The 23917-nt window shown below is 42.4% G+C and overlaps 2 protein-coding genes across 2 annotated transcripts; one reads left to right on the forward strand and one right to left on the reverse strand.

The window, feature by feature from the left end:
• Nucleotides 1-901: 901 nt before the first annotated feature.
• LOC123988117 lies at nucleotides 902-6202 on the reverse strand. Its single transcript, XM_046286990.1, has 4 exons — nucleotides 5171-6202; nucleotides 4864-4960; nucleotides 1808-4797; nucleotides 902-1609 (listed from the first exon to the last, which is right to left on the reverse strand). The coding sequence occupies exons 1-4, from the start codon at nucleotides 6200-6202 to the stop codon at nucleotides 902-904; spliced, it is 4827 nt and encodes a 1608-aa protein (XP_046142946.1).
• Nucleotides 6203-22495: 16293 nt separating this feature from the next.
• LOC123988118 (general transcription factor II-I repeat domain-containing protein 2A-like) lies at nucleotides 22496-23689 on the forward strand. Its single transcript, XM_046287014.1, has one exon. The coding sequence runs from the start codon at nucleotides 22496-22498 to the stop codon at nucleotides 23687-23689; it is 1194 nt and encodes a 397-aa protein (XP_046142970.1).
• Nucleotides 23690-23917: the final 228 nt, after the last annotated feature.

Genomic DNA, 23917 nt, shown 5'->3' on the forward strand with positions numbered 1-23917 from the left:
CAAAGGGAGAGGAAACAGGGTGTGATTGTTGTCGCCGAGGGTAAATAAAACACGTAGTATTAGATTTAAAAAAAAAGAATCAAAATAAATGAATTTATTAAATAAATGAAAATAATGATTTTAATCTTTAGAGGATACCGGCCGTAAAAAACCCCAGTCTCAAGTGAGGAAAAAGCCTGGTTCCTTGAACAAAATAAATTACCACAAAATAAAAAGAAAATACCAAATAAAATAATTGTAATATAAAAAAAAACAAACTTATGATCTAGAGATTAACTATTACTTGAATGATCATTCAAAAACTTATACTATCGCACGCCAGAGCTCTGTACAAACCGCACTCGGATGACACCTCGCCAACGCCGCAGCCAATCGTCGTGGTCCTTGTTACAACAAATTCCTGGTCACAGGAGGCGTTCCCCAAGTGGGAACAAATAATCGTGATCACACGAAGTTCAAATTGCAACTAGTGCATTTCCTGATCACAGGACACGTTCCCCAAGTGGGAACAAAAAATGACCGTGATCACACGGTCCCAAATCGCACTCAGTGCTTCCCAAACTAAGGACACACGCCCGATTCAACTTGCGCACGCCAACCGATCGCCACCGATACAGTTAAATCAAACAAAACACACCAAAAAACTCAAACACAAAAAGCAACAATTCAATGCGTAGAAGTCCCTGACCCTCGTCAGAATGAATCAGGCCCAGTCCCGGACCGTCCTTTACACCCCCACACTGCACGCGCCTGCGTATTGCAGCGTGACGCTGACACGCTTGCTCTTCTTCTCGGGGCGCCAAATTCAAAGCCTACCGCTCAGTCCAATAAAAGAAAAAAAAGTCGCGAAACGCGAACATTCCGCCCGCCTTCGTCCACTGGACGAACCTGTTACTTACGCCTAGGCAGCCGTACCATCCGCGCCAGCCGTAGATGGATTCTGCTCTAGCAATAGCGGACATAACCGAGCAACATGCCGCCTTAAACTAGACGTGGCCGTTCGAACGGTGACCACTCTTACTAATCCATCCGGACCGAGGTGGACTTCAGTCACGCGACCAAGAGGCCATTTTGAAGGCGGATACCGATCATCACGCACAAGTACTAACTGACCGACCGCAAAATTCTCGGCTGGCCCTCGCCATTTCGCACGCTCCTGCAAATATTGCAGGTATTCCTGGGACCATCGCTTCCAAAAGTTATTTCTAATCACCTGAAGTAACTGAAATCGTTCCAAACGATTCTCAGACACATCAGGGGGAGCGTCCTCTGGAATTAACCCAGAGGCAATGCCGAGAAAATGTGCAGGTGTTAAAACTTGCAAATCCTCCACATCATTACTAAGCGGATAAAGCGGACGCGAGTTTAAACACGCTTCAATTTCTACCAGAACGGTCGAAAACTCCTCAAAGGTCAGAGGTCGATCACCGATCACTCGCTTCAAATGATGCTTCACCGACTTGACACCCGCTTCCCATAAACCGCCATAGTGGGGTGAATTCGGAGGAATAAATTTCCAAGAAGTTCCGTCATTGGCAAGAGTAGCTGCAACACACTTATAAAAGGTAGAAGCAGCTGAGAACATAGCGCGCAACTCCTTATCCGCGGCCTGAAACGTGGTAGCGTTATCACTAAACAGATTTTGACAGACTCCACGACGCCCCACAAAACGCCGATACGCGGCAAGGAACATTCGGGTCGTGAGATCACTTACGACCTCAAGATGGATTGCCCGAGTTGTAAAGCAAACAAAGAGCGCAATATACCCTTTATAACACTTGTACCCACGACCTTTCGCCGTACGTACCTGAAACGGACCGGCATAATCTAACCCTGCAGATAGAAACGGCCGAGCCGGCGTTACCCGCGTGGCCGGAAGACTACCCATCATTTGCCATGCTAATCGGGGTTTCACTCGCTGACAGACGACGCAGTGACGAATTTCAGTTTTCACTAGACGATTCCTGCCTAGAATCCACGCATGCTGCATCACGGTACACAAAGTGAGCGTAGGTCCACCATGAAGACAAGCACGATGTGCATATCGCACAAATAACCGACTAAGCGGCGAACGACGTGGCAAGATAGGCGGATGCTTACGATCATGTGACAGCACCGAATTCCCAAGACGGCCTCCAACACGCAAAATACCGTCCGACTTGTCTAAAAACGGATCCAAACTAAGTAGCGGGTTACGCTTTGCCAAACTCTTTCCCATCTGCAGTAACTTAATCTCTGCGTCAAAAGCATGCGTCTGTGCTAACCTAATCAAAGCAATCCGAGCGCCAGACAACTCTGACGCAGTCAAAAATTCCGGCAATGCAGGAAGGTTACCCTTGCGCCTTCGCAAGCCAACTAATGGGCGCAGACAATAAGCCACCACGCGAATTAGCCGAGTCAATGAGGAAAATTTAGTCAGAATCTCCGGATCACTCGGAGTCGCCTTCACAAGCAAAACCTGCGGAGCCAGTGCCACCTTGGGCCAATGCTCCTCGTGCATCGCAAGCCAATCAGGCCCATGCCACCACAGACGTGCCTCAACCAAGTCTGCAGGCCTACATCCACGCGTAGCCAAATCCGCAGGATTTTCTCCAGTAGGCACATGTGCCCATTTAGCACCCGGCATCTCTGTCTGGATAAAGGACACCCGGTTTGCCACGAAAGTCTTCCAGTGGCATGGGTGTTTCCGAAGCCACATCAGAACAATCTGACTGTCTGACCATGCAAATACTGGTATACTCTGCAAAAAATCAAGCTTCCGCACGTGACGAAGAAGCTTAACAAGCAACATCGCTCCACACAGTTCGAGATTTGGAATGCTCACGGTCTTTATCGGAGCAACCTTACTTTTGGCAGCTAAAAGTACGACACGGAAACGATCATCTGCTTCGTTAATTCGAATATAAACCGCCGCCGCATAAGCGCGGGATGAAGCGTCGGAAAACCCGTGAATTTGCGAACCCGAATCGCAAGAGGCTCCCAACCATCGATCAATTGACAATGCAGGCATGGCCGAAAGTGAATTACAATATTCACTCCATCTATCCTGTACTTCCACCGGTAAAACGGAATCCCAGCCGACCTTCAGAATCCAAAGATCCTGCATTAAGATTTTGGCGCTTATCGTGACCGGAGCCAACCACCCCAGCGGATCAAACAAGCGCGCAATATTTGAAAGGACGACCCGTTTGGTCACCTCTCTGGACAAATCTTTAAAACCTGACGTGGTGAAACGAAACTCATCGTGATGTGGATTCCACTGAACCCCCAGCGTTTTAACCGACTCATCTAGATTTATCGATTTCGATTCCTCCTTCCCGGGTTGTTGCGCGTTAGGAGGTAACAAATCAGAATGATTCGCGGCCCACTTATCAAGCTCGACGCCCGCCGACTTCAGAAGTTCAATGAGCTCCTGTCTAGTACGCAACGCGATTGAGAGTTCGTCCGCACCCGAAAACGTGTCGTCCACGTACGTATTGAATTCCAAGCATTGAGCTCCGAGTGGAAAACGCGATTTCTCATCCTCCGCTAACTGCAGGAGCGTACGTATCGCAAGATAGGGAGCACACGCCGTCCCATACGTGACGGTGGTCAAACGATATACCACCGGCATCTCCGAAGAACTAGGAGCCCATACTATTCGCTGCAAATCCTGATCATTACGCGCAACGCAAATTTGCCTAAACATCTTGACCACGTCCGCGGTAAACACGAAACGGTACCGACGCCAATTTAGTAAAATCAACGAAAGATCACGCTGAAGAGCAGGTCCCGCCAAGAGAAAATCATTCAAACAGTGCCCATCGCGGGTCTTTCGCGACGCATCAAAAACCACCCGAATCTTCCATTTCAACGGTGTAGATTGTACAACCGCGTGATGAGGTAAATACCATGCACGCGAATCATCAAGTTCCGACGCGGGAACTCGCTCCATATGTCCCAAATTTTCGTAGACCGTCATAAATTCGCGATATGCCAAAGCTAATTTCGGATCGCGAGCAAACCGACGATACATATGGGCAAGTGAGCCCATGGCCATACGTTTTGTTTCCGGACCGGCAGCAGGAGGCTCAGACTTTAAAGGGAGATGCACAACGAATCGACCGTCAGAATTGCGAACATGCGATTCCCTAAATAGCTTTTCACATGCTTCATCTAATGGCTTTAACGTTGAAGTGACCGTGGGTAACTCCTCCAAGGCCCAAAACCGTTGTAACGACTGGTCTAAGTCCTGCTCTGCAGCACTGTGTAGCATTTGAAGCGGCATTGATTTATGATCGACCGCCCGCCGTGAACCGTCCGAATGCACAGGGCCGGAGACAATCCAGCCGAGGACTGTCTTTTGTGCAACCAGAGACGAAGAAGGAAAACTTCGCAACCCCGATCGCAATAGTTGCCCGTAGATATCCGCGCCAAAAATAATATCAACTGATCCCGGCACATAAAATTGCGGGTCAGCCAATGATAATCCCGCGAACATTTCGATATCCAAAGCCATAGCACATCTAGCGGGAAGCTGCGACGTGAGCTTCGGAAGAATCAGAGCTTCCACCTCAATTTGATACGACGGGTCAACCAAGGAATGCACTTCGAAACTCGTAGTCATACGAGCAGTGCCTGCAGACCTCGCACCGAGACCCAACAAAGGAACGTCAATACGGCGCTTCTCTAAACCTAGCAAGTTAGCGACCGCCTCAGACACAAAAGAGCTCTGGGATCCTTGATCTAACAAGGCCCGCACACGAGTCCGCGCCCCGTGCGGTCCCACCAACGTCAATTGAGCCGTTGCAAGCAAGACTGTGCATTTACGCGAAAGAGTGCGAGCAGTGTGCACATTAACCCCCGAAGACGTTGAGGGCTTACCTTCGCGTGCACTATGTGGCTCAACCGAACCTTTCTCCTTTGAATGCAAACCACTGGCCTGATCGAAATGAATCAGGGAGTGGTGTTTTTCCTTGCACTGCGCGCAACGAAACGGGGAAGCGCAATCAGATACCCTATGCCGACCGAAACAGTTAAAGCAAAGATGTAACCGACGTACCTCTCTTCGGCGGTCAAAGGGGTTCTTGGCCTGAAATTTATAGCACTTAGGCAATAAATGCGCACCGGAGCAAATGGGACACTTCGGTCTCCCATCACCAGAATGTTGGGAAAAACCAGCGTGAAATACCTTTCGCGAACCCGGTACCGATCTAGATAAAGCAGAAGGCTTCTTCTCTGCTTTGGGAGCATTTGAGGCAATCATGCTGAGCGCTTGAACGCGCTTTTCCAAAAATTCGGATAAGTCCACGAATTTCGGAAATCTTTCAAGTGGATTTAAATTGTCTAACTCCGCAACATTGTCTAATACGACGCGACGATCCCTCTCACTCAATTCCGTCTCCCACGCCTTTTGGGATTCGGGGTCCAAACGAGCCGCCAATAAATAAACGAACCATACATCCCAATGACTCACTGGCATTTGTAAATTCGTTAACGCCCGAACTATGCGCTGAGCTTCGTCAGCAAACGAACGTAACTCTATCGCGGACTCTTTCTTTAAATATGGCATATCCATGAGCCTCTTTAAATGGTTATTCACAACCAATCGCGGATTATGAAAACGCGCCTTAAGAGCCTGCCACGTCGTCGTATAATTCGCATTTGTAGTCGTGACATCCTTGACTAACTCCGCCGCAGTACCCTTTAAACAATTTTTCAAGTATTGCAACTTAGACGCGTCAGCAAGACCGGGTGCATCGTGAACCAGCGTGGTAAATAAGTCACAAAAGTTTTCCCAATCCTCGTATTCGCCGGAAAACGTAGGTAATTCTAACTTCGGAAGCTTAGCTGTACGAGGCTCGGGTGTTATTGAAGAACTGGCTATCGGTGGTCCAGTCGGTAAAGTAGACTGATCCGCAGCCTGTAGTTCCGCTTGTACTGTTAGCAGGAAATCAAGCGTATCCTCGTACGCCGTTTGTAATCGCTGAATCACGTTATCCGTCATATACGCGTCAACCCCAGCATCGTCACGAATTGAAATTTCGGCATGCGCACTACGCACATCCCTCCAAATTTCTTGAAGAGACTCAATTCGCGAAGCTATGATATTCCGATTAAACGAGCTGCGCTCCTTCTCTCTTAATCGAGTACTCGTCAACTCGATTTCCGCCAATCGCGAGTATTGCACCACCGTGAGTTTCCTCAATATTGGAGGAGCCATGTTAACGTAAGCTAATAAAATCAAAACCTCAAAGAACAATACTTAATTACTATAACCCAAAACGTAAAGTTATAACTAATAAAAGCAAACTTATATAAAATTAAATTCTATAAGCACACTATATAAATTGAAAAGAAAGTAAAGAATTATTGTACGATAATCCTAGGACTATTAGCTTAGGTTCAAATAAAACAATAAATCTATGTAAACTTATAACTCAAATCCAAATAAAATAATCTGCGTTTTTACGCCTGGAATGCAAGACTCTAACGTTCACGACGACCCGGCACCGCTAGCCCACTTGAGATCGTGGCGACGCAACCACAGTCTGTGTTTATGTTACGGCTCTCACCCCTCTAAACGAAAACGCTCGGACAAAGAATTCCCATGCAACGTTTCACGAACGACTCTGAACGCTTAGCCTAGAAATCAATCTCCAGTTTTACCTTCTATATTAGAATCAAAAATCAACAAATCAAACAACCTCGGTTTCAACCAATCACCCCTTCCTCACCCGGAGCACCAAAAATTGTTCCGAATATTAGAAAACAATAACAAAGGGAGAGGAAACAGGGTGTGATTGTTGTCGCCGAGGGTAAATAAAACACGTAGTATTAGATTTAAAAAAAAAGAATCAAAATAAATGAATTTATTAAATAAATGAAAATAATGATTTTAATCTTTAGAGGATACCGGCCGTAAAAAACCCCAGTCTCAAGTGAGGAAAAAGCCTGGTTCCTTGAACAAAATAAATTACCACAAAATAAAAAGAAAATACCAAATAAAATAATTGTAATATAAAAAAAACAAACTTATGATCTAGAGATTAACTATTACTTGAATGATCATTCAAAAACTTATACTATCGCACGCCAGAGCTCTGTACAAACCGCACTCGGATGACACCTCGCCAACGCCGCAGCCAATCGTCGTGGTCCTTGTTACAACAAATTCCTGGTCACAGGAGGCGTTCCCCAAGTGGGAACAAATAATCGTGATCACACGAAGTTCAAATTGCAACTAGTGCATTTCCTGATCACAGGACACGTTCCCCAAGTGGGAACAAAAAATGACCGTGATCACACGGTCCCAAATCGCACTCAGTGCTTCCCAAACTAAGGACACACGCCCGATTCAACTTGCGCACGTCAACCGATCGCCACCGATACAGTTAAATCAAACAAAACACACCAAAAAACTCAAACACAAAAAGCAACAATTCAATGCGTAGAAGTCCCTGACCCTCGTCAGAATGAATCAGGCCCAGTCCCGGACCGTCCTTTACACCCCCACACTGCACGCGCCTGCGTATTGCAGCGTGACGCTGACACGCTTGCTCTTCTTCTCGGGGCGCCAAATTCAAAGCCTACCGCTCAGTCCAATAAAAGAAAAAAAGTCGCGAAACGCGAACAGTTTGTTTTTATTAGCTGAATTACTTGAATTGATTGTAAATCCTATGTCTTTATCTTGCCAACTGGCACCTCCGTTATCGGTTTGGTTAGTGTTTATGGTTAGATTCTTTACGTTTTTTGTTCTGGGTATTGCACCTAATTCTGTATTCGCGTTTGATACCTCGGTTGTAGCTTTTGGTGTGAAGTCAAATGTTCTTCGTTCTGTTGGTGAACGCGGTGTTTTACGGCTTTGTAAAAAGGCTGATGCGTGATTACGATCTTCTACAATACTTTTGAGTTCAGGATTTTCTTGTGTCCTGCTTCTTGTTAATCTATTTTCGTCTTTAATGTTTTTGTTATCCGTTGGCTTAAAATTCTTATTATTCATTTGAAAGTTTCATTATTTGTAATTATTTAGTGAATAAATGAGTTAATTTTTTGTTTAGGTGAATTTTATGTCTACTTTGTAGCAGTATCTCAATGAATTGATAATGTTGTGTTACGTCCCGACTAAGAAAAATTCCATTGTCTTCAATTTCAAAATTACGAAAGCGTCAGCAATCAGGAAGTTGGTTCATTGACTGACCTCCTTGGAGTCACCAGCGTCAACAAATTCTCTCTTCTTCTCGAAACGCTGCGTCAATAATATGTAGCAATGATAGACATTCCAACAGGTCAATATACTACTGAACTCTTTCCTCCGAACCATGCGAAATCACCATTTTCGACTCTAATAAAAAACCCGATTACGGACAATACAGACACAGTCGGCCATACAGTCGCGAGGTGCGCGGTCTCTCTGTCCGAGGAACGTTTAGTATTGCGAAATACGTCGAGCAGAGTTTCGTGAAAATCAACTGTCACACGAAAAGACTCAGTTCACTCGTTAAATAAAGACTCAAGTTTTCGAACCATCTACAATTAAAAACTCTTAGTGTAAGGCCATAGTTTCACTCAACAAGAACATTGTCCAACATCCGTACGTCGAGAGGAAGAGAGAGAGAAGGGAGCAATTCATCAAATTAACCGTTTACCGTTTCTGTACATCTAAACATCCGGTGAGTCCAATCAAGATCAGGATTCTCTGTCCTCAGCAATTAAAGGAATCATAATATCTTTTGAATACGCGTTATATTTTCATACTTGTGTACCAATCAGATTTTTGTAACAATTCATTCTTTTATTCAGAATATATATAGTTATTTATTCAAAATTTGATCATAATTTAATGCGTACTTTTCCAAACCTTGTATCCAGCGAGCGAAAGGCTTGTATAAGTCTAGACCAAATCCGAATCCTATATTATCTTTCCTTCATAAAGAAGGTGTTTAAGCGTTGCGTCGGAACATAACATACCGCAGAGTAGTCACCTACCACTACGCCTGCTCCGCATGTAACACTATCGAAATTCAATTATCGATGGTGAATCAGTAGCATTAGGTATTCATACAATAATTGCAGCTGCAGAATCTGCAGCGAGATGCTGGAAGTCGAGTGTTGGATTTCTTAGGGTTGGAAGGGGATGATTTCTCGATGCTCTATAAACCCGTTACCGATGTGCTTTCGTTGTTAACAATGAAGCCATATACTAAACAAGTCGGCACCCTCCAGCTGGTGGCATTAAAGGCCTTTATTGATTCTGAACGTAAGTAGTCTTCAACAATTACTCTTGGTGTGTTAATTTTGTTTATTTTTAACTAGTCGTTTTCTCGTTTAAAGCCGCAAGCCTAGCTACACTACGATTAGTGCGGGGAAAAAAGATATTGGAGATGTGCGCCGGGAGCAGCTTGATTGGCACCGAGATTTCGAATCTAGATGTGATGATAATTGGACTAACGTCGATTTATTCGACTTACTCTATTTCTTCGGAAAGGAAATCGATGTGAGTTGCCTGTCCGTTTTTGGTTTTTAATTTACTATATTTTGTCTAATGTGTATTAATACGAATTTTATTTTGACTGTTATAACCGGATTGGTGGTATAATCTCTTCCTTTTTGGTTTTAAGACATCGACATAATTTATTCTTTGCCTCGCCCTTTCTCCTACTCTCTTTCATTCATACAATTACACCTTATGTTTTGGCATTCCGATCGACGGTTGTTTTTGTATATCTTGCAAGAGATATGCTACCGTATGGTTCCGAATTCTTACAAATCTTGCAAATTCATGTGAGACAATCAGCAAATTAATCTTAGAATGTGCAGCAAGATGCTGGAAGTCGAGTATTAGATATCTTAGGATTTGAAGGGGGATGTTTTCTCGGTGCTTTATAAACCGAGGCGTTTTCGTTATCCGGTAATCATTTCATCATAAATACAGTTCCAAGCCTTCAAGTGCTTGTCTTTAAGGCTTTTATTGACTCCGAACGTAAGTAATCTTCAACAATTACTTTCAGTGTGTAAATTTGATTGATTTTTAACTAGTTGTTTTCTTGTTAAATGCTGCAAGTCTAGTTTTCTTTGGTTTGGTGAGGAAGGAGGGACTGAATGATCTTCCTATTAAGGGGGTAGACACAGTACGTGACGTCACCGATTCGGGACGTCGGTATTACAGTAGTTTTTTCGTTGGGCCTGGTGGAGCCACTTGCGTGTTTTGTTACGAACTTGAAAGGTTTAATTCTCAGCTAGCGTGCGCGCAACACGATCTAGGAAGGCAACAGCGCCTCAAGTATTTTTATAAACACATTCAAACGCTCATCTCGCCAGAGGCATCGCCACGATACGCCTGAAGAACGAAAGCGAAACATTGGCGCGCGTTTAGAGTGAGATGTACGGTGATCATGCTATCTTTCTTTTAACCCAAATGATAGAATTGTCACGCTCCGATAAATTCTGACTGACCAAACGCGTGGATTTTACATAGCACACCGTAGCACTCCTCGCTGCTGAAAAATATATACCTGCTCCGAAGGAACGGACAATCTGAGAATTATTTTTAGAAGAAGTTATTAACTTTTTAAAATAAATGTTTTTTAATTAATAAAAGTATACAGGATACATCATGCAGTTGGGACGGGTTATATCTTGAATTTGGTAAGTGATAGGAAAAAGCTGTTTATGTAAAAGTTCAATGGTATGATAATGTATATTTTTCTGTGATGTCATTTTCTTCGTGAATGCAACGATGCACTCAAAAAATGCAAATCCATTTTTTATGTAAGTAGAATTGCATTTTTTTTTTTACTTGTGTCAACTCCTTGAAACATTCTGCATAAAAAAGTAATATGGTACTATTAGAACTAATAAATGGAGGGACCTCGCGTCTGTACAGTAAAAGTTGAATATGTGCAACAATTCATATATTCAGCAGAGGTGTCGAATCTCGGATTATATGCGATAGCCAGCCAAGCGTGAACGTAGAAAGGGACAGACAGTGGAGGAGAGAGCGAGAGGTCCAATGATCAAAGGAAAGAGCCGAAACATATCGGTGTGACCAATACTAATTCAATTATAAAACTTTTTTATTTTTGACTTTTTTTAACCGAAATTTTTACTAGCGCATTGGTGAAATTTCTCTGATTAAAATGATACCAAACACGATATAGTTTGAATGAGGCGAGGTTTGTTATGGGGCGCTGTGAAAAATCCAGGCGGACGGCAGTCAAATCTTAGAGAAAAGGGACAATCTCAACATGCAGAATGAGAGAAGGACAGCATGACTGTAGTGCGTCTCACTCAGCATTCGTGCGTTGTTGCCTTTTTCGCTTGCCTTCGCAGCACAGTTCGAGTGACGTAATCAAGCTGACGCTTGATTCTGGCTACGATTCCAGATCGGCAGCCTGTAGCGGATTCGTTAGCTTTGTGGTTCTCGTAAGAAAACTAGTCTTTTTGTATGTTATAACGTATATATTTTATTTTGTACTGACTGGCTGAACACACGTTTTCCGTCTAGCCGTTAGGACGTTTTTCATATATATCTTCGAATACATACATCTGAGATAAGCAACCGCGTGTATATCGTCCTAGGCTGCTACCAACCTTACAACTTTATATAGGTGGGAGAGTGCCGCCACAAGCCTTTCTACTTAGACGCCACCTTATAACTACTAGTTGAACTAAATTTGTCACGTAACTTGCTCTGTAGTATCCAGATAATGGCGGAACTCGTCTTTGGGAATGCTTTTACGGGAATACACTTTTCGTCCTTATATGAGAAGATTTTGATCTAAATAAGGGTTCATTCGAAAGAGGAAGGTTCAATGCAGGGCGGTCTGGTCACCGTTTGAGTCACAGAACTGTTTTAGTGACCTAAAAAATACTTGGAATCTGCGGATGTATTTTGTCGATTCTTCCTCTACTTTGGACACTCATATTATTAAATATCGACACAATCTCGTTGAACCATGACCAGACCGCCCTGCATTGGACCTTCCTCTTTCGAATGAGCCCTCACCCAGCCCCAAATCTTCTCATATAAGGACGAAAAGTGTATTCCCGTAAACCCCTTTTTAGGCCCATTTTTGCCGGTAATGTCACCTCGCTGCCTAGTCTACCCCCTTAAGGCGGGATTTCCTATGTGCGTCGATCGCATGCGTCTGCGTTCAGCGGACGTGCTTGTTCGATTTTTTCTACTGACTTGCAGCTATATTCTTTTAAGACGCATGCATTCAGTAGAGAAAAATTGAATAAGCACATTCGCCGAACGCAGACGCATGCGACCGACGCACATAGGAAATCCCGCCTTTAGGAGTCTCAACTTAGTAGACGCGTACAGTACGACGGTGCAGTGACGTATCCACTCTGGGACGTTACAGGTTCGAGCGCGTCTCCAAAAACACCGCGAAGTAAACAAACCATCGTCTATTGTCGTTAGACAGATGCGAGTGCGATAGCGCGAATGCGAAGTATCGATGCGAGGAAACAAAGAAAGTATGTACGAGTAAGAGAGAAAGAGCGAATGAGAGAACGAACGTGAGCGACATAGGTATAAAGGCATGAAAGTCAAGACAATGCACACATTTTTGAAGTGATGGCGATACTGCGATTCAGCGAGATTTTGATAAATATTTAGAATAAGGGAACCACCTCCGATTTCGATCACCTTGAAATATGTTGTCAAGGTCGCCATTCTAAACAATGAATGATAGTCGGACTCTTTTAGTTTTCGTGATATTTGAGAAAATAGTTATCTTAAAGCTACATAAATTTTCGACAGCATTTTACGTTCAATAGAATGCCTTGTGTGTATATGTATATACAGTAGCCGAAATTTCTATAATGTCACCTACATTTCCATAGATATTTCAAAAATGCTACCAATTTTGTTGCTTTATCGTATCTATTGTTATGTTTTGTTGACATTCGAATGCAGAAAATGTACTGGTTGCTGTGGTATGTTTATATTTCTCTTTTGTTTTTATTGTTGTCTGCGTTAAGCAGGAAACAAGTTCCAAGTTTTTATAAAGTCAGTTAGTTTTTATTTGCATTCGAAGCGGATAACTGCTATTTTTAATAATTTAATTCACGTACTCATGTGTACTCATTACTCACGCTCAGGAACCATATCGGATGACACGCATCGACACAAATCCGGAAATGTACTTCGAAAAGGCACATAATATTCGCTTTCGAAGGGCTGATTGGCGTGTAGCGTTAGTAATAGATACGGCTAAATTGGAAAACGAATTTCCGGAAGAATACAGATGTCTGAAATTTCCCGTTAAATTGGAATGCAGCTCAGTATTGCGAACAGATTACTTGAACGACAGGATAAAGGAAGCCCTGGAAAAACATGCAGAAGTCAAAACAATGCTCTCGGAAATTGGTCTTTCAATAAATGAGAGGGACGCTCCACCAAAAACGATAGTTCGTCGCAGCGCACCATTTGGATTTGTCGGAACTCTTAGACGAACACTATTCGGAATACTCGACATGGATGATGCAAATTTTTTCGATTCGAAAATTACTCAGCTAGTTAAAAAATTAAACCCATCTGGTAATGAGTGACCTACATAGTATACATAATTTGATCGCAGTATTAATGAACAACGTTAAAGACAATAGAGTAAAAATTAAGTCAGCACGCGAGTTCCATTGAAAATTCATTGAATCAGTACATTTCATTTACGAGGTACCTATTCCGCGAAACCACTTAAAAGTGGAAGAAATAGTTAAAATAAGCCAGGTAACCTTGGAACATCGTTCAGGGAGGATACCAGTAACCATACACATACCATTGGTAAATCGCATAGGATATCAGCTATACCAACTTCACAGTCTGCCGATTCTGCAAAATATCAGTGATAGCACTAATGTCTGGGTGTCTATATTACCTCAATATCCATATCTAGGCTTAAGTAACGATCATAGCACTTATTTTGGCGCAACAGGGACATTTTTAAATTCATGTAAACAAACTTGGTACATGCATTTGTATGACTTGGAGATACCTTTGTATGAGGTATCAGTAACGGAATCACACAAGAGGAGTTTGAAATTCTGTGATATCAGGATTACTACGTTTCGTGAATCTCAGTGGCATCGTCTGAAGCATACAAGAGGATGGTTATACTCAACAAAGGAATCCAAATCCTTACAAATTTTATGCAAAAACCAAGCAGATATATTAAAAACAATACAAGGAACAGGAATAATAGAAATACGTCCAGATCTACCACTCTGATTGGAACACAAACTTTTATAAATACGGAACAATTTTTCTATAATCCCCATTTACTTTTAAACATTAGCGAAGTCTTCCCCAATGTTGGGCGAAACCATCTAGTAGAATCCCTAAACAGTTATCAAGCAGGCGACTCTGCACAGGATGCAGAAAACACAATAGACTCCCTACATGAGATAGAAAACGAACTGGGAAGATTGGAAGTACATCACCGCGAAAAGAGATTTCATTTTGGCCTAACCTACAGAACCATAGCAGCTCAAGCAACAATAATACTGGGAATAATACTCTTTTATTTTTGGAGATCAACGAACACCTTATTTTGGGTAACCCGCCTCTGCGGAAGAAATAGACGACCAACTCCTACAGCCGGATCAACAGCGATTCCCTTAGAAGAATCCGCAACCGTTGTTACACATCCATTACCCCCTCCGAGAATAATAGTGAATTAATAGTTATGGCAGTCCTTGAGTTATATACTTTCTCCAATTTATCTTACAGTCTTATGGAACACCAAACCACGAGAATGTTCCGACGTGGCCCTTGCCATAACTGGTCGGTTGGTTTCCTATAGCTTATACCACTGTGTTTGATACTGTAGGTCAGTAATGGCGACACATCAAACACATCAAGGGCGCAAGGAGAACAAGGTGGGTCGCCGAGTTTTCGTGAGAAAACTGGCACCGCATACGAAGAAAAACAAACTTCTGGAGATCTTCCTACCGTATGAGGCAGAACATGCAGTGGTTCTGCGAAGATCAACAGGGTACCACACTTTCATTATGTTCCGGACTGAGGAGGGTGCGGGCCAGGCATTGGAAGCAGGAAGCCTTGGCATTGCATGTCAAGGAAGAAGACGCAAGGTTTCTCCAGCGGATCCTTGGCATGAAGCAAAACTTATATCACCACTGCCTGCCGTGCATCCCCTTCCGGAGGTCAATCTATCACAGGGGAACCTGTTACTATTAGAAATGATGGCAAAAATATCTCAGTACCTACCCTTCAAGGATCGATACAGACTGGAATTAATGTCAAGGTGGTGGCGACTTGGAAGTCTCGCTTCCTATACTGATATCCGACATCTGGATTTCAACGATTGGTGTTGGCCGCGCAGATGGGAAGGGAAAAGGGTGACCACGGAAACATTTTACTGGTTAATTAAAAGAACAGGAATATACCTTAAATCATGTAAAATAACGGAAGTATTTATAGCAGAAAATTTAAAACCACAAGTAATTGCAATTGTCATTAAGCACTGTTCGAATCTAACCGAAATCGATTTAACATCCGCAATAATCAGACCTTTAGCAATTAGAAATTTAAAAGAGGTAGGAGCGAAACTCACCAGCCTAGGTTTAGGGAGATGTGAGGGCGTAATAGAATCAGAATTACAGGCACTATTCGAAACGGTCACAGCCTTGACCACCCTAAAGGCCATAAAGACTGCGATGAATGGAAAAGCACTCATAAATATCAATTCAAAATTACAACATTTGATTTTACAAGAATGTAATAAGTTAAATTCATTATTTCTGGCTGCTGCCATATCGAATTTACAAACTCTAGAAACCATAGACATAAACGCATGTCTATCACTAACTAATCACACAATTTTACAGGTCCTCTTCAACAATAGTCACTTACTTAATACATTACACACAATCAAATTTCATTACTGTACATGCACGGAGCCATCACTTGAGGTAAAAATGAATCTACAAGACATAGAAGCGGGGGATTTCGTTGAATTGGATCTTTTTTTTCGGTTAGACAGCGAGAAAATACATTTGCGTACGCGAGGGACCCGTCGGGTTAGGAGGGGTCTCGGGCAGTGTGGGACTCGAAGGTACATACCAACCCAACTTTCCCTGAGTTGGATCGTTACAGTACCCTAATACCCACTAAAAACTCGCTCCGTATCGGCCACAGACACCTCCGGCAACCCCAGAGGGCTTTAATGGAGAGCATCTGTGTAGCCACGATGTTGTTTACACATCGACCGACTCGGACGACTTAAAGGCGTTCAGTCGTCCAAGAACGTCGCGGGTAAACCGCATCGCACCTCCGCTTATAACGCAGGCTATTTTATGACCGACGGTGATTTCATTTAGCCACAGAAGGTATAGAGTGCGTTGGTGGACACTCTACAGCCGCTGTGCGTATACACCGCCGGAACTGTGCATTATCCTTGAAGAGTCATTTTTCCCTACCCGTATGATTCGCAGGAGATGAGTGGAATTGAGCTGAGCCGCTTGGTCACCAGAGGCCGCAACACACATTTGGGCGAGCTAAGCCTCTCGGTGGGCTCATTTCAACCTAGGAGAGGTCGCGCGAACGAAGGAGTGCACGCATGATAACGAGCGAAAGGAAGGCTTGGGTTGCCTGGACACCAGCGACCGCTACGCACATTTGGGCGAGCTAAGCCTCTTGATGGGCAAATACCAGGCATAGGAGAGGACGCGGAAGAGCATTACCAACGCATAGCAATGCCCATAAAAGCGCGTACCGAACCGACCTGGATCGCCTGGTCATCTGCAGCCGCAACACAGTTTAGGTCGATGGGCGAATTCCAGGTTAGGGATAGTCCGCGTAGGGTAACCCGTATCCGGAGGAAGCTGGTATCAGCTTGCGTCAGGTAAGGCTGGATCGCCTGGACATCAGTGGCAGCAGCACCGGGTTGAGTGAGCTATCCTCTCGATGGGCGAAATCCGGTTTTAGGAATGGAAGCGTAAGGTATCGCGTAATCGAAGGAGTGCCGGTGCGCGAGGGTTGGTCCGGGTCGCCTGGACATCAGTGGCAGCAACACTCGTAAGAGTGAGCTGGACCTCCTGGCGAGCGAGTTCCAGATTAAGGAGAGGGTGCGAAGCATAACGCGTAGACGATGGAATGCTCGTGCGAGCCCGCGTATGGAGTATGCCCGGGTCGCCTGGACACCATCGACCGCAACACACATTTGGGTGAGCTAAATCTCTCGATGGGCGAATTCCGGGCGTGGGAGAGGACGCGAAAAGATTTTTCGAATGAAGGAATGCTCGTGCGAGAGCACGCGGTAGCGCTCGGTTCGCTCGCATCGTTTGTCGCATGTATTCATCCATCCTGTAGCGTCGAAACCTCTCCAACATGGAGAAATCCCGTAGTTCAGGTTTAGATAAGGAATGAGGTAGGTTTATAAATAAATTTGATCATAATTGAGCCAAAAATATTAGATTTTATTGGCTCTCAAAAAAAACGAAGGGGAAAAGCCATACGGCATAAAAACCCCTGATTCTTACAATGTATTTAAGAATGAAACAGATTGAAACGAGGTGCGAGCGATCGCATGTAATATTATCTCATGTCATATTTAAAATTCACTAGTTACATGTGAAGCCATTGCTTGCCGGCTCATATGTACGATTGTGTGTAATTTGTATTGTGTAATGCCATGCTTGCCGGCTCGTAAGAACGATCGTGTGTAATGCCATGCTTGCCGGCTCATAAATACGATTTGGTGTTAACCAATAATAACGAATCAGAGTGATTACCTGGAGTAACCACTCTACCGGGTCGTCGTCACGACCACGGGTGTCTTTTATGTAATTGTGATGTGTGTAATCAGGGTGGTTACGTGATGTAACCAACCCTACGGGTCGTCGGTGTGACCGCAATTGTCACATCCGAACGACATCCGAATATTCAAAATTCGAAAGAGCTTCGGCTCTTGCACTCGCGAACTACCATGTCACGACCGCGATCCGAACTGTCCAAAGTCTTCTAGCCGACTAAAAAGCAAGCAAAAAATATACCCGGAATTCGCCTGAAAACTCTAGCATCAGAGGGGTGGCATTTGAAAATGTCCTTTCTTTCTTTCTTCTTTTCTACCGATGACGCACGAGGAACAGCGGAACCATTAGGTCATTTACGACTTGCACGTGATTTCGTAGAACCGAACCGGGCGAAAACCGATAGACAAAGGCCTTGCCTTGACTCGTCCTTCGAGTCAAAGGGCTATTCCCGGCGACGAACGCGCTGGGCCTCTTGGTATCATAAACCTCCCTTGATGGACAAAGGTTCTCAACCGTGTCCGAACACATCCATTCAGTTCATTCAATTCTATACTACACGTGTGTAAGGGCAGCGTAAGCGAAACGCTATGTATAGTACGTTTGCAATCGAAGAGCCTAAGGGGTAGGGTAGGTAGGGTCATGGTTCGCCGAGAGTCGGCCAGCGAGAGGAAGGATCAGGCCGACCGGTCTCGATCCACTGCCCGGCAGGCACAGCGAGAGGGCTAGATCGAGCTCGGGATGCTGTGAAGAGCGAGCGCAGGGGAGGGGATCAAAAGAAGAAGCCGTGGGTCAGAATCCGGAAGAAAGCCGAGACGCGAGCTTAATACGCCTGAGATTCGAGGTCGCCGATTGGAAATCGGGCGGCGCAAAAAATGTAATTTAATTAAATTGATGAAATGTAATTTTTCGAAAATGAATTAAAGTTCAAAATTTATCAAAATTTAAAATTAGCAGGGAACTAGAATTGGTGATTCGTGGTTGAAGAATTGAGAATTAAGAAGAGTCCAAAATTTGAATTTTAGACTTATCATGGAAATTAAATTTAGAGGTAATTAAATACAATTTTCACGAGAGAAAAATTGGTGCAAATCGTTTTCAAAATGAAGCATGTGTTAAAAAATTGGGTTTTCAAAATTTGGATTTTTCGATTAGGTGTGAGAGCTAGAAGTTTTAAGCGCCTCGTCGGGCGGGTGAGAGGCGCGTACAAGCGGGTGATGAGCGGATTACGTCGCCCACTCGCAGGTAGCGGCCGGAACTGGGTTAACACTAGATTGCCTAAGGCAGTCGTTTTGACTGCTTTTCAATTTCAATTAGAAAAACAATTGTGTATAGAATGACACAGCTCCTTAGAATTTTGTGACTTTTTGTACAACATATAAATGCGTTTATTGACCATTGTAGTTGCCTCCCCCCCTCTTTCATTTCCGGTATATATATGTGTTATACCTGTATTGCCTAAGGCAGTCATTTTGACTACTTGGAAAATTTTAAATAATAATCAAATGACTTTTACTATTGCATTGAGTAAATTTCTTATATGACCAGATCGGCTCCCAATTCGCATAACAGTTTATATATTTTTTGATTACCGTCACTTGTAACGTGACTTGTTATTCGAGCTTAACCCTTTATATCGTTGTTCGCAACACTTGCGAAAAGTGCCAATGACGATGTATCGTCGCGTATCGGATGGCTTCTTACTATTCGCATTGCGAGAAAACTCTATTTCAAAATAAATTTATAAAACGTTATAAATGGTTTAATTTCATTACAAAAGAATTAAAAAAATTGTTTTTGGGTTTAACTTTTTATTATATTCTATGCTGGTTGGTGCCGAGCCTCCGTATACGCTGGAGCGATAAGGTAGAAACTCGACACGGGACAGTTTCTTGGGACCGTAATCACAACATGGTGATGATAGCTATCAGAAAACTCGTGTCACGTGTAACGACACGATAAGATTAGTCCTGGACCCTGGATACTGAATCCTCCGTGATTCAGCTCGTCTAACAAACCGATGACGATGGGCTTCGGACTCTTGAATCACGCCTCTGACGAAGAATGACCCCTGGACCCAGCACGAAAGGACTTTCTACCCCCGAACCAGCGACTCTGTATATAAGGACCATAACTCCCATTGTACAAAGTTAGTTCAGTAAAAGATTTCCGAAGTGCAGCATCGACCTAGTGTTGTTTATATATTTCCTGTCCACCGATCCTTTGAGCGTGACACACGAAAGAATGTTGCATCGACACGGCGAGACTAAAATCTTTCTTTCAGTCTTTCCTCGGCCTTTCCAAAGAGCATTTCTTAACAGTCAGTGTTCGAAAACCGTCACCTTTTTGATACAATTATAATTAGTAGCAGAGAATTTTATAAATTTTGTTGCTACCTTTTAACAAAAAGTACACCCCGTTACGGGTATGCATGACGCAGAATTAGTTGGATTTATTGACGCGTTACCACTAACTAAGTCAACAAGATGTTGACAGTGATGATCAATTATGTGCAACAAGCCGTCGCGTCGGTGTATTCGAAGAATATATAGCGACAATGAAATTAGCGAAGAAGTATCGCAAGATGAAAAGAACGATAGGGATACTGAGGATTCTTTGAAGAATTTCCATCAAGTTACTGTAACAGGTGATAGACAATATAATCCGCGCCCATTATTTTTGGAAACCACGGGTCCTAAACATATGCCACCGAACAATTCGAAACCTATAGATTATTTCAATTTATTTTTTACAGATGAATTTCTGGACACATTAAAAATTGAAACAAATCGCTACGCAAGACTGTTTTTCACTTCTATGATCTCGAAACTAATACAGAGTTTAACAGGAAACAACAAGTGGCAATTACACGGATCAGATCTGGGCACACCCGATTGACACATACGTGCATTTTGAATAATGGATCGCGTATGGCAGGCCTGTCCAAGTAGGGGAATCCACTCCTGGAACACATGTTTTTTTTCCCTTTCCACCGCTGCTCCTTCAAGTAAGGTGGGACGGTTTCGACTACCATCTCTCCGAGGAGACAGTACCGCCGTTAGGAAATATGCTTAGGGCGCTTAGCGTTAAAAATGACTCACGGTGCTGTGCTAGGGTTGTTTTGATCTCCGCTCAGCAGAAAAACATCTGAATCACTTAGTGTTACTCATGCAAGTGAATCTCACGGGGAAACGTGATTTCCCTTTCCACCGTCATGAGCCCTACAAATTTATTACATATAACAATGCAGTAATACAATAATCGTTTCTTAATTTTTATAAAAATACAATTAGTACTTATTTTATAAATTTTTGTACAATATATACATAATATATACATTTTGTAGAAGTATATTATATACATTTTATAATAATACTTTTATTTCATAATACTTTTAAATATTTAATCGGATCTGCGTTTCCGGAATTACATTTACGTTGAATGGTTTAACGAGGCACATTCGGACGATTTAATATATTTCATGACAGAAAATTAGTAAGAGTGACCGTATGACTCACGGTGTTGTGCTAGGGTTTTTTTGATCTCCGCTCAGCAGAAAAACATCTGAATCAGGTAGTGTTACTCATGCAGGTGAATCTCTCACGAGGAAACGTGATTTCCCTTTCCACCGTCATGAGCCCCATAAGTACAAATGAAAATCGAAAAACCTACAATTTTCGTATGCGCAGTCGTATAATTTTTCCGTGGAGTGCAGCACAGTTCACCGGAGGAATTTGGATATCATCATCATCAACCCATCGAAACTTTCAAAAGTAAGCAGTGTTTAATTATTTTTACGTTGCATTCTCCTATCAAATATTAACGTAATTATGCAATTTCAAGAGTACACGTTTGTGTTATTTTTTAAAATAATTTCATATATCATTTATTATTTTCAGATTTTGTTATTGGTTCATTAATCATGGACCCCTGGAAAATAAATAGTTTTTTTACCGTAAAGGATGGAAAATTGAAATGTTTACTTTGCAAGTCCATATTGCAATTCCAAAAGCAACGTGGATACGGGAATGCTGTGCGCCACTATGAAACGCATCATTCTCGACATTCGGAACAGTTCAAACGAGAAACGCGAATTCAGTTGTTTCAATTGCTGAAACGCAAATTGTTTAATACTGAAAATCCAGCGGATAAACAAGCGTTCATCGACCTGATGTATTCTACAAAACCGCCAGAGTCATCGCCGGATTCGGACAGTGCTTGTGGTTTCACGTCCTTGGAAGTCAATGCACCGGAAAATTCTGCACCTGCACCTGTCCTCGTGCCACCCAGGGAATCAGCGGAGTTTGATTTACCAAGGAGCTTGTCAACGGCATCAGGAAGCTCGTCCTCTTCATTTTCCTCAACTGATTCGACAGGTACTACGACGTGTGCTAATACCGAAACAGTTGCCGCTTCGTATGCAGTTTCCTTACAACTAGCTCGCGGTAAATGTTACATCATCGACGGGGAACGCATAAAAAAATGCTCCATTTTAATGGCAGAGTGATGCAATGAAAATCAAGCAGCTGAGAAGTTCCAAAACGTTTCGCTTTCAAGACAGTCGGTAAACAGAAGAATAGAGGACATAGCTGATTATATGAAACAAAAATTAAAGCATCTGTTGCAAACCTGTACATATTTTTCAATTTGTTTAGATGAAAGCACTGATCGAACAGATATAAGCGAATAGATTATATTTGTTCGATTGGTGCTTCCTGATTTTTCTGTGCACGAAGAGATGCTTGCAATAGAACCGTTGTATCGCACAACTAAAGGGATTGACGTTTTCAATTTGCTAAAAACTGTGATCAACGAATATGTCGGGTTTGATAAATTCACTGCTCTTACTACTGACGGAGCTAAAGCAATGACTGGACGTATAAGCGGCCTATGGGGACTTATGACAAAAGAGGGCCTCTGCTGCTTCTTTATTCATTGCATTATCCACCAGAAAGCATTATGTGCAAAATCATTAAAATTAATTAATGCTATGGCGGTAGTTATAAAAATTACTAATTTAATAAGAGGTGGAAGTAGCTCGCTCTCCCATAGATTGTTTAAAGTTTTTTTGCAAGAATGCCAAGCTGCATATTCTGATCTTCCTTTGCATTGCGATGTTAGGTGGTTGAGTGCTGGGAAATGTTTAAAGCAATTTTTCGCAATAAGAAAAGAAATACCACTTTTCCTAAGAGAACATTGTAATAAACATACAGCAGAATTTGAAAATAAGTTTGAAGATATAAACTTCCTCACCGAATTAGCATTTCTTACAGACATTACACATCATTTAAATATTTTAAATTCGTTACTGCAAACAAAGAAACAGAACCTTGCAGAATATATGAATTACATTAAAAATTTTCGCAAAGCGCTGCAAGATTTTACAAATCAGTTAGAAAATAATAATTTCAAAAACTTTCCAAGCTGCGGAGAAATCAAACATGAATTTCCAGCAGCGAACTTCCTTATTTTTGTATCTGTCCTCGAGGATATGAATAAACAATTCGATATTAGATTTAAAGATATTCAAGTTCCACAAAAAGATCTTCTATTATTTAGTGATCGGTTTTCGGTTGATATAAATGACTATTCAGAAGACATACAATTAGAATTACATAATTTGCGTGAACACCCTCAACTACAATATTTACCTAATAAAGGCGAATCCTTGTTTAGAAATTTAAGATCCGAAGAATTTCCACACCTTATAAAAGTAGCCATGAAAATTGTTTCCATTTTTGGATCCACATACAGATGCGAAAGTGCATTTTCTGTCATGAAATATATTAAATCGTCCGAATGCGCCTCGTTAAAACATTCAACGTTACAAAACTTAATGCGAGTTGCTTTAACAGACATAGACGTCAGTATTTATCAGCTGACAGAAGAAAAACTGCAGAAACGTTTCTTGCGGAAACGTAAATACGATTAAATATTTAAAATGTATATATTATGTAAGTGTAAAAATGTAAATATTATGTATATACTGTACAAAATTTTATAAAATAAGTACTAATTGTATTTTTATAAAAATTAAGAGACGATTATTGTATTACTGCATATTATATATGCAATAAATTTTTTAAAATTCTTTTTTACGTCATTTTAAAATGTTACTTTAAATTTTATTTTTTCCTAATATTTTTAACGGTAAGCGCCC

The sequence above is a fragment of the Osmia bicornis genome, chromosome 1 (genome assembly GCF_907164935.1).
Source record: "Osmia bicornis bicornis chromosome 1, iOsmBic2.1, whole genome shotgun sequence".
NCBI classification, from domain to species: Eukaryota; Metazoa; Arthropoda; class Insecta; order Hymenoptera; family Megachilidae; genus Osmia; species Osmia bicornis.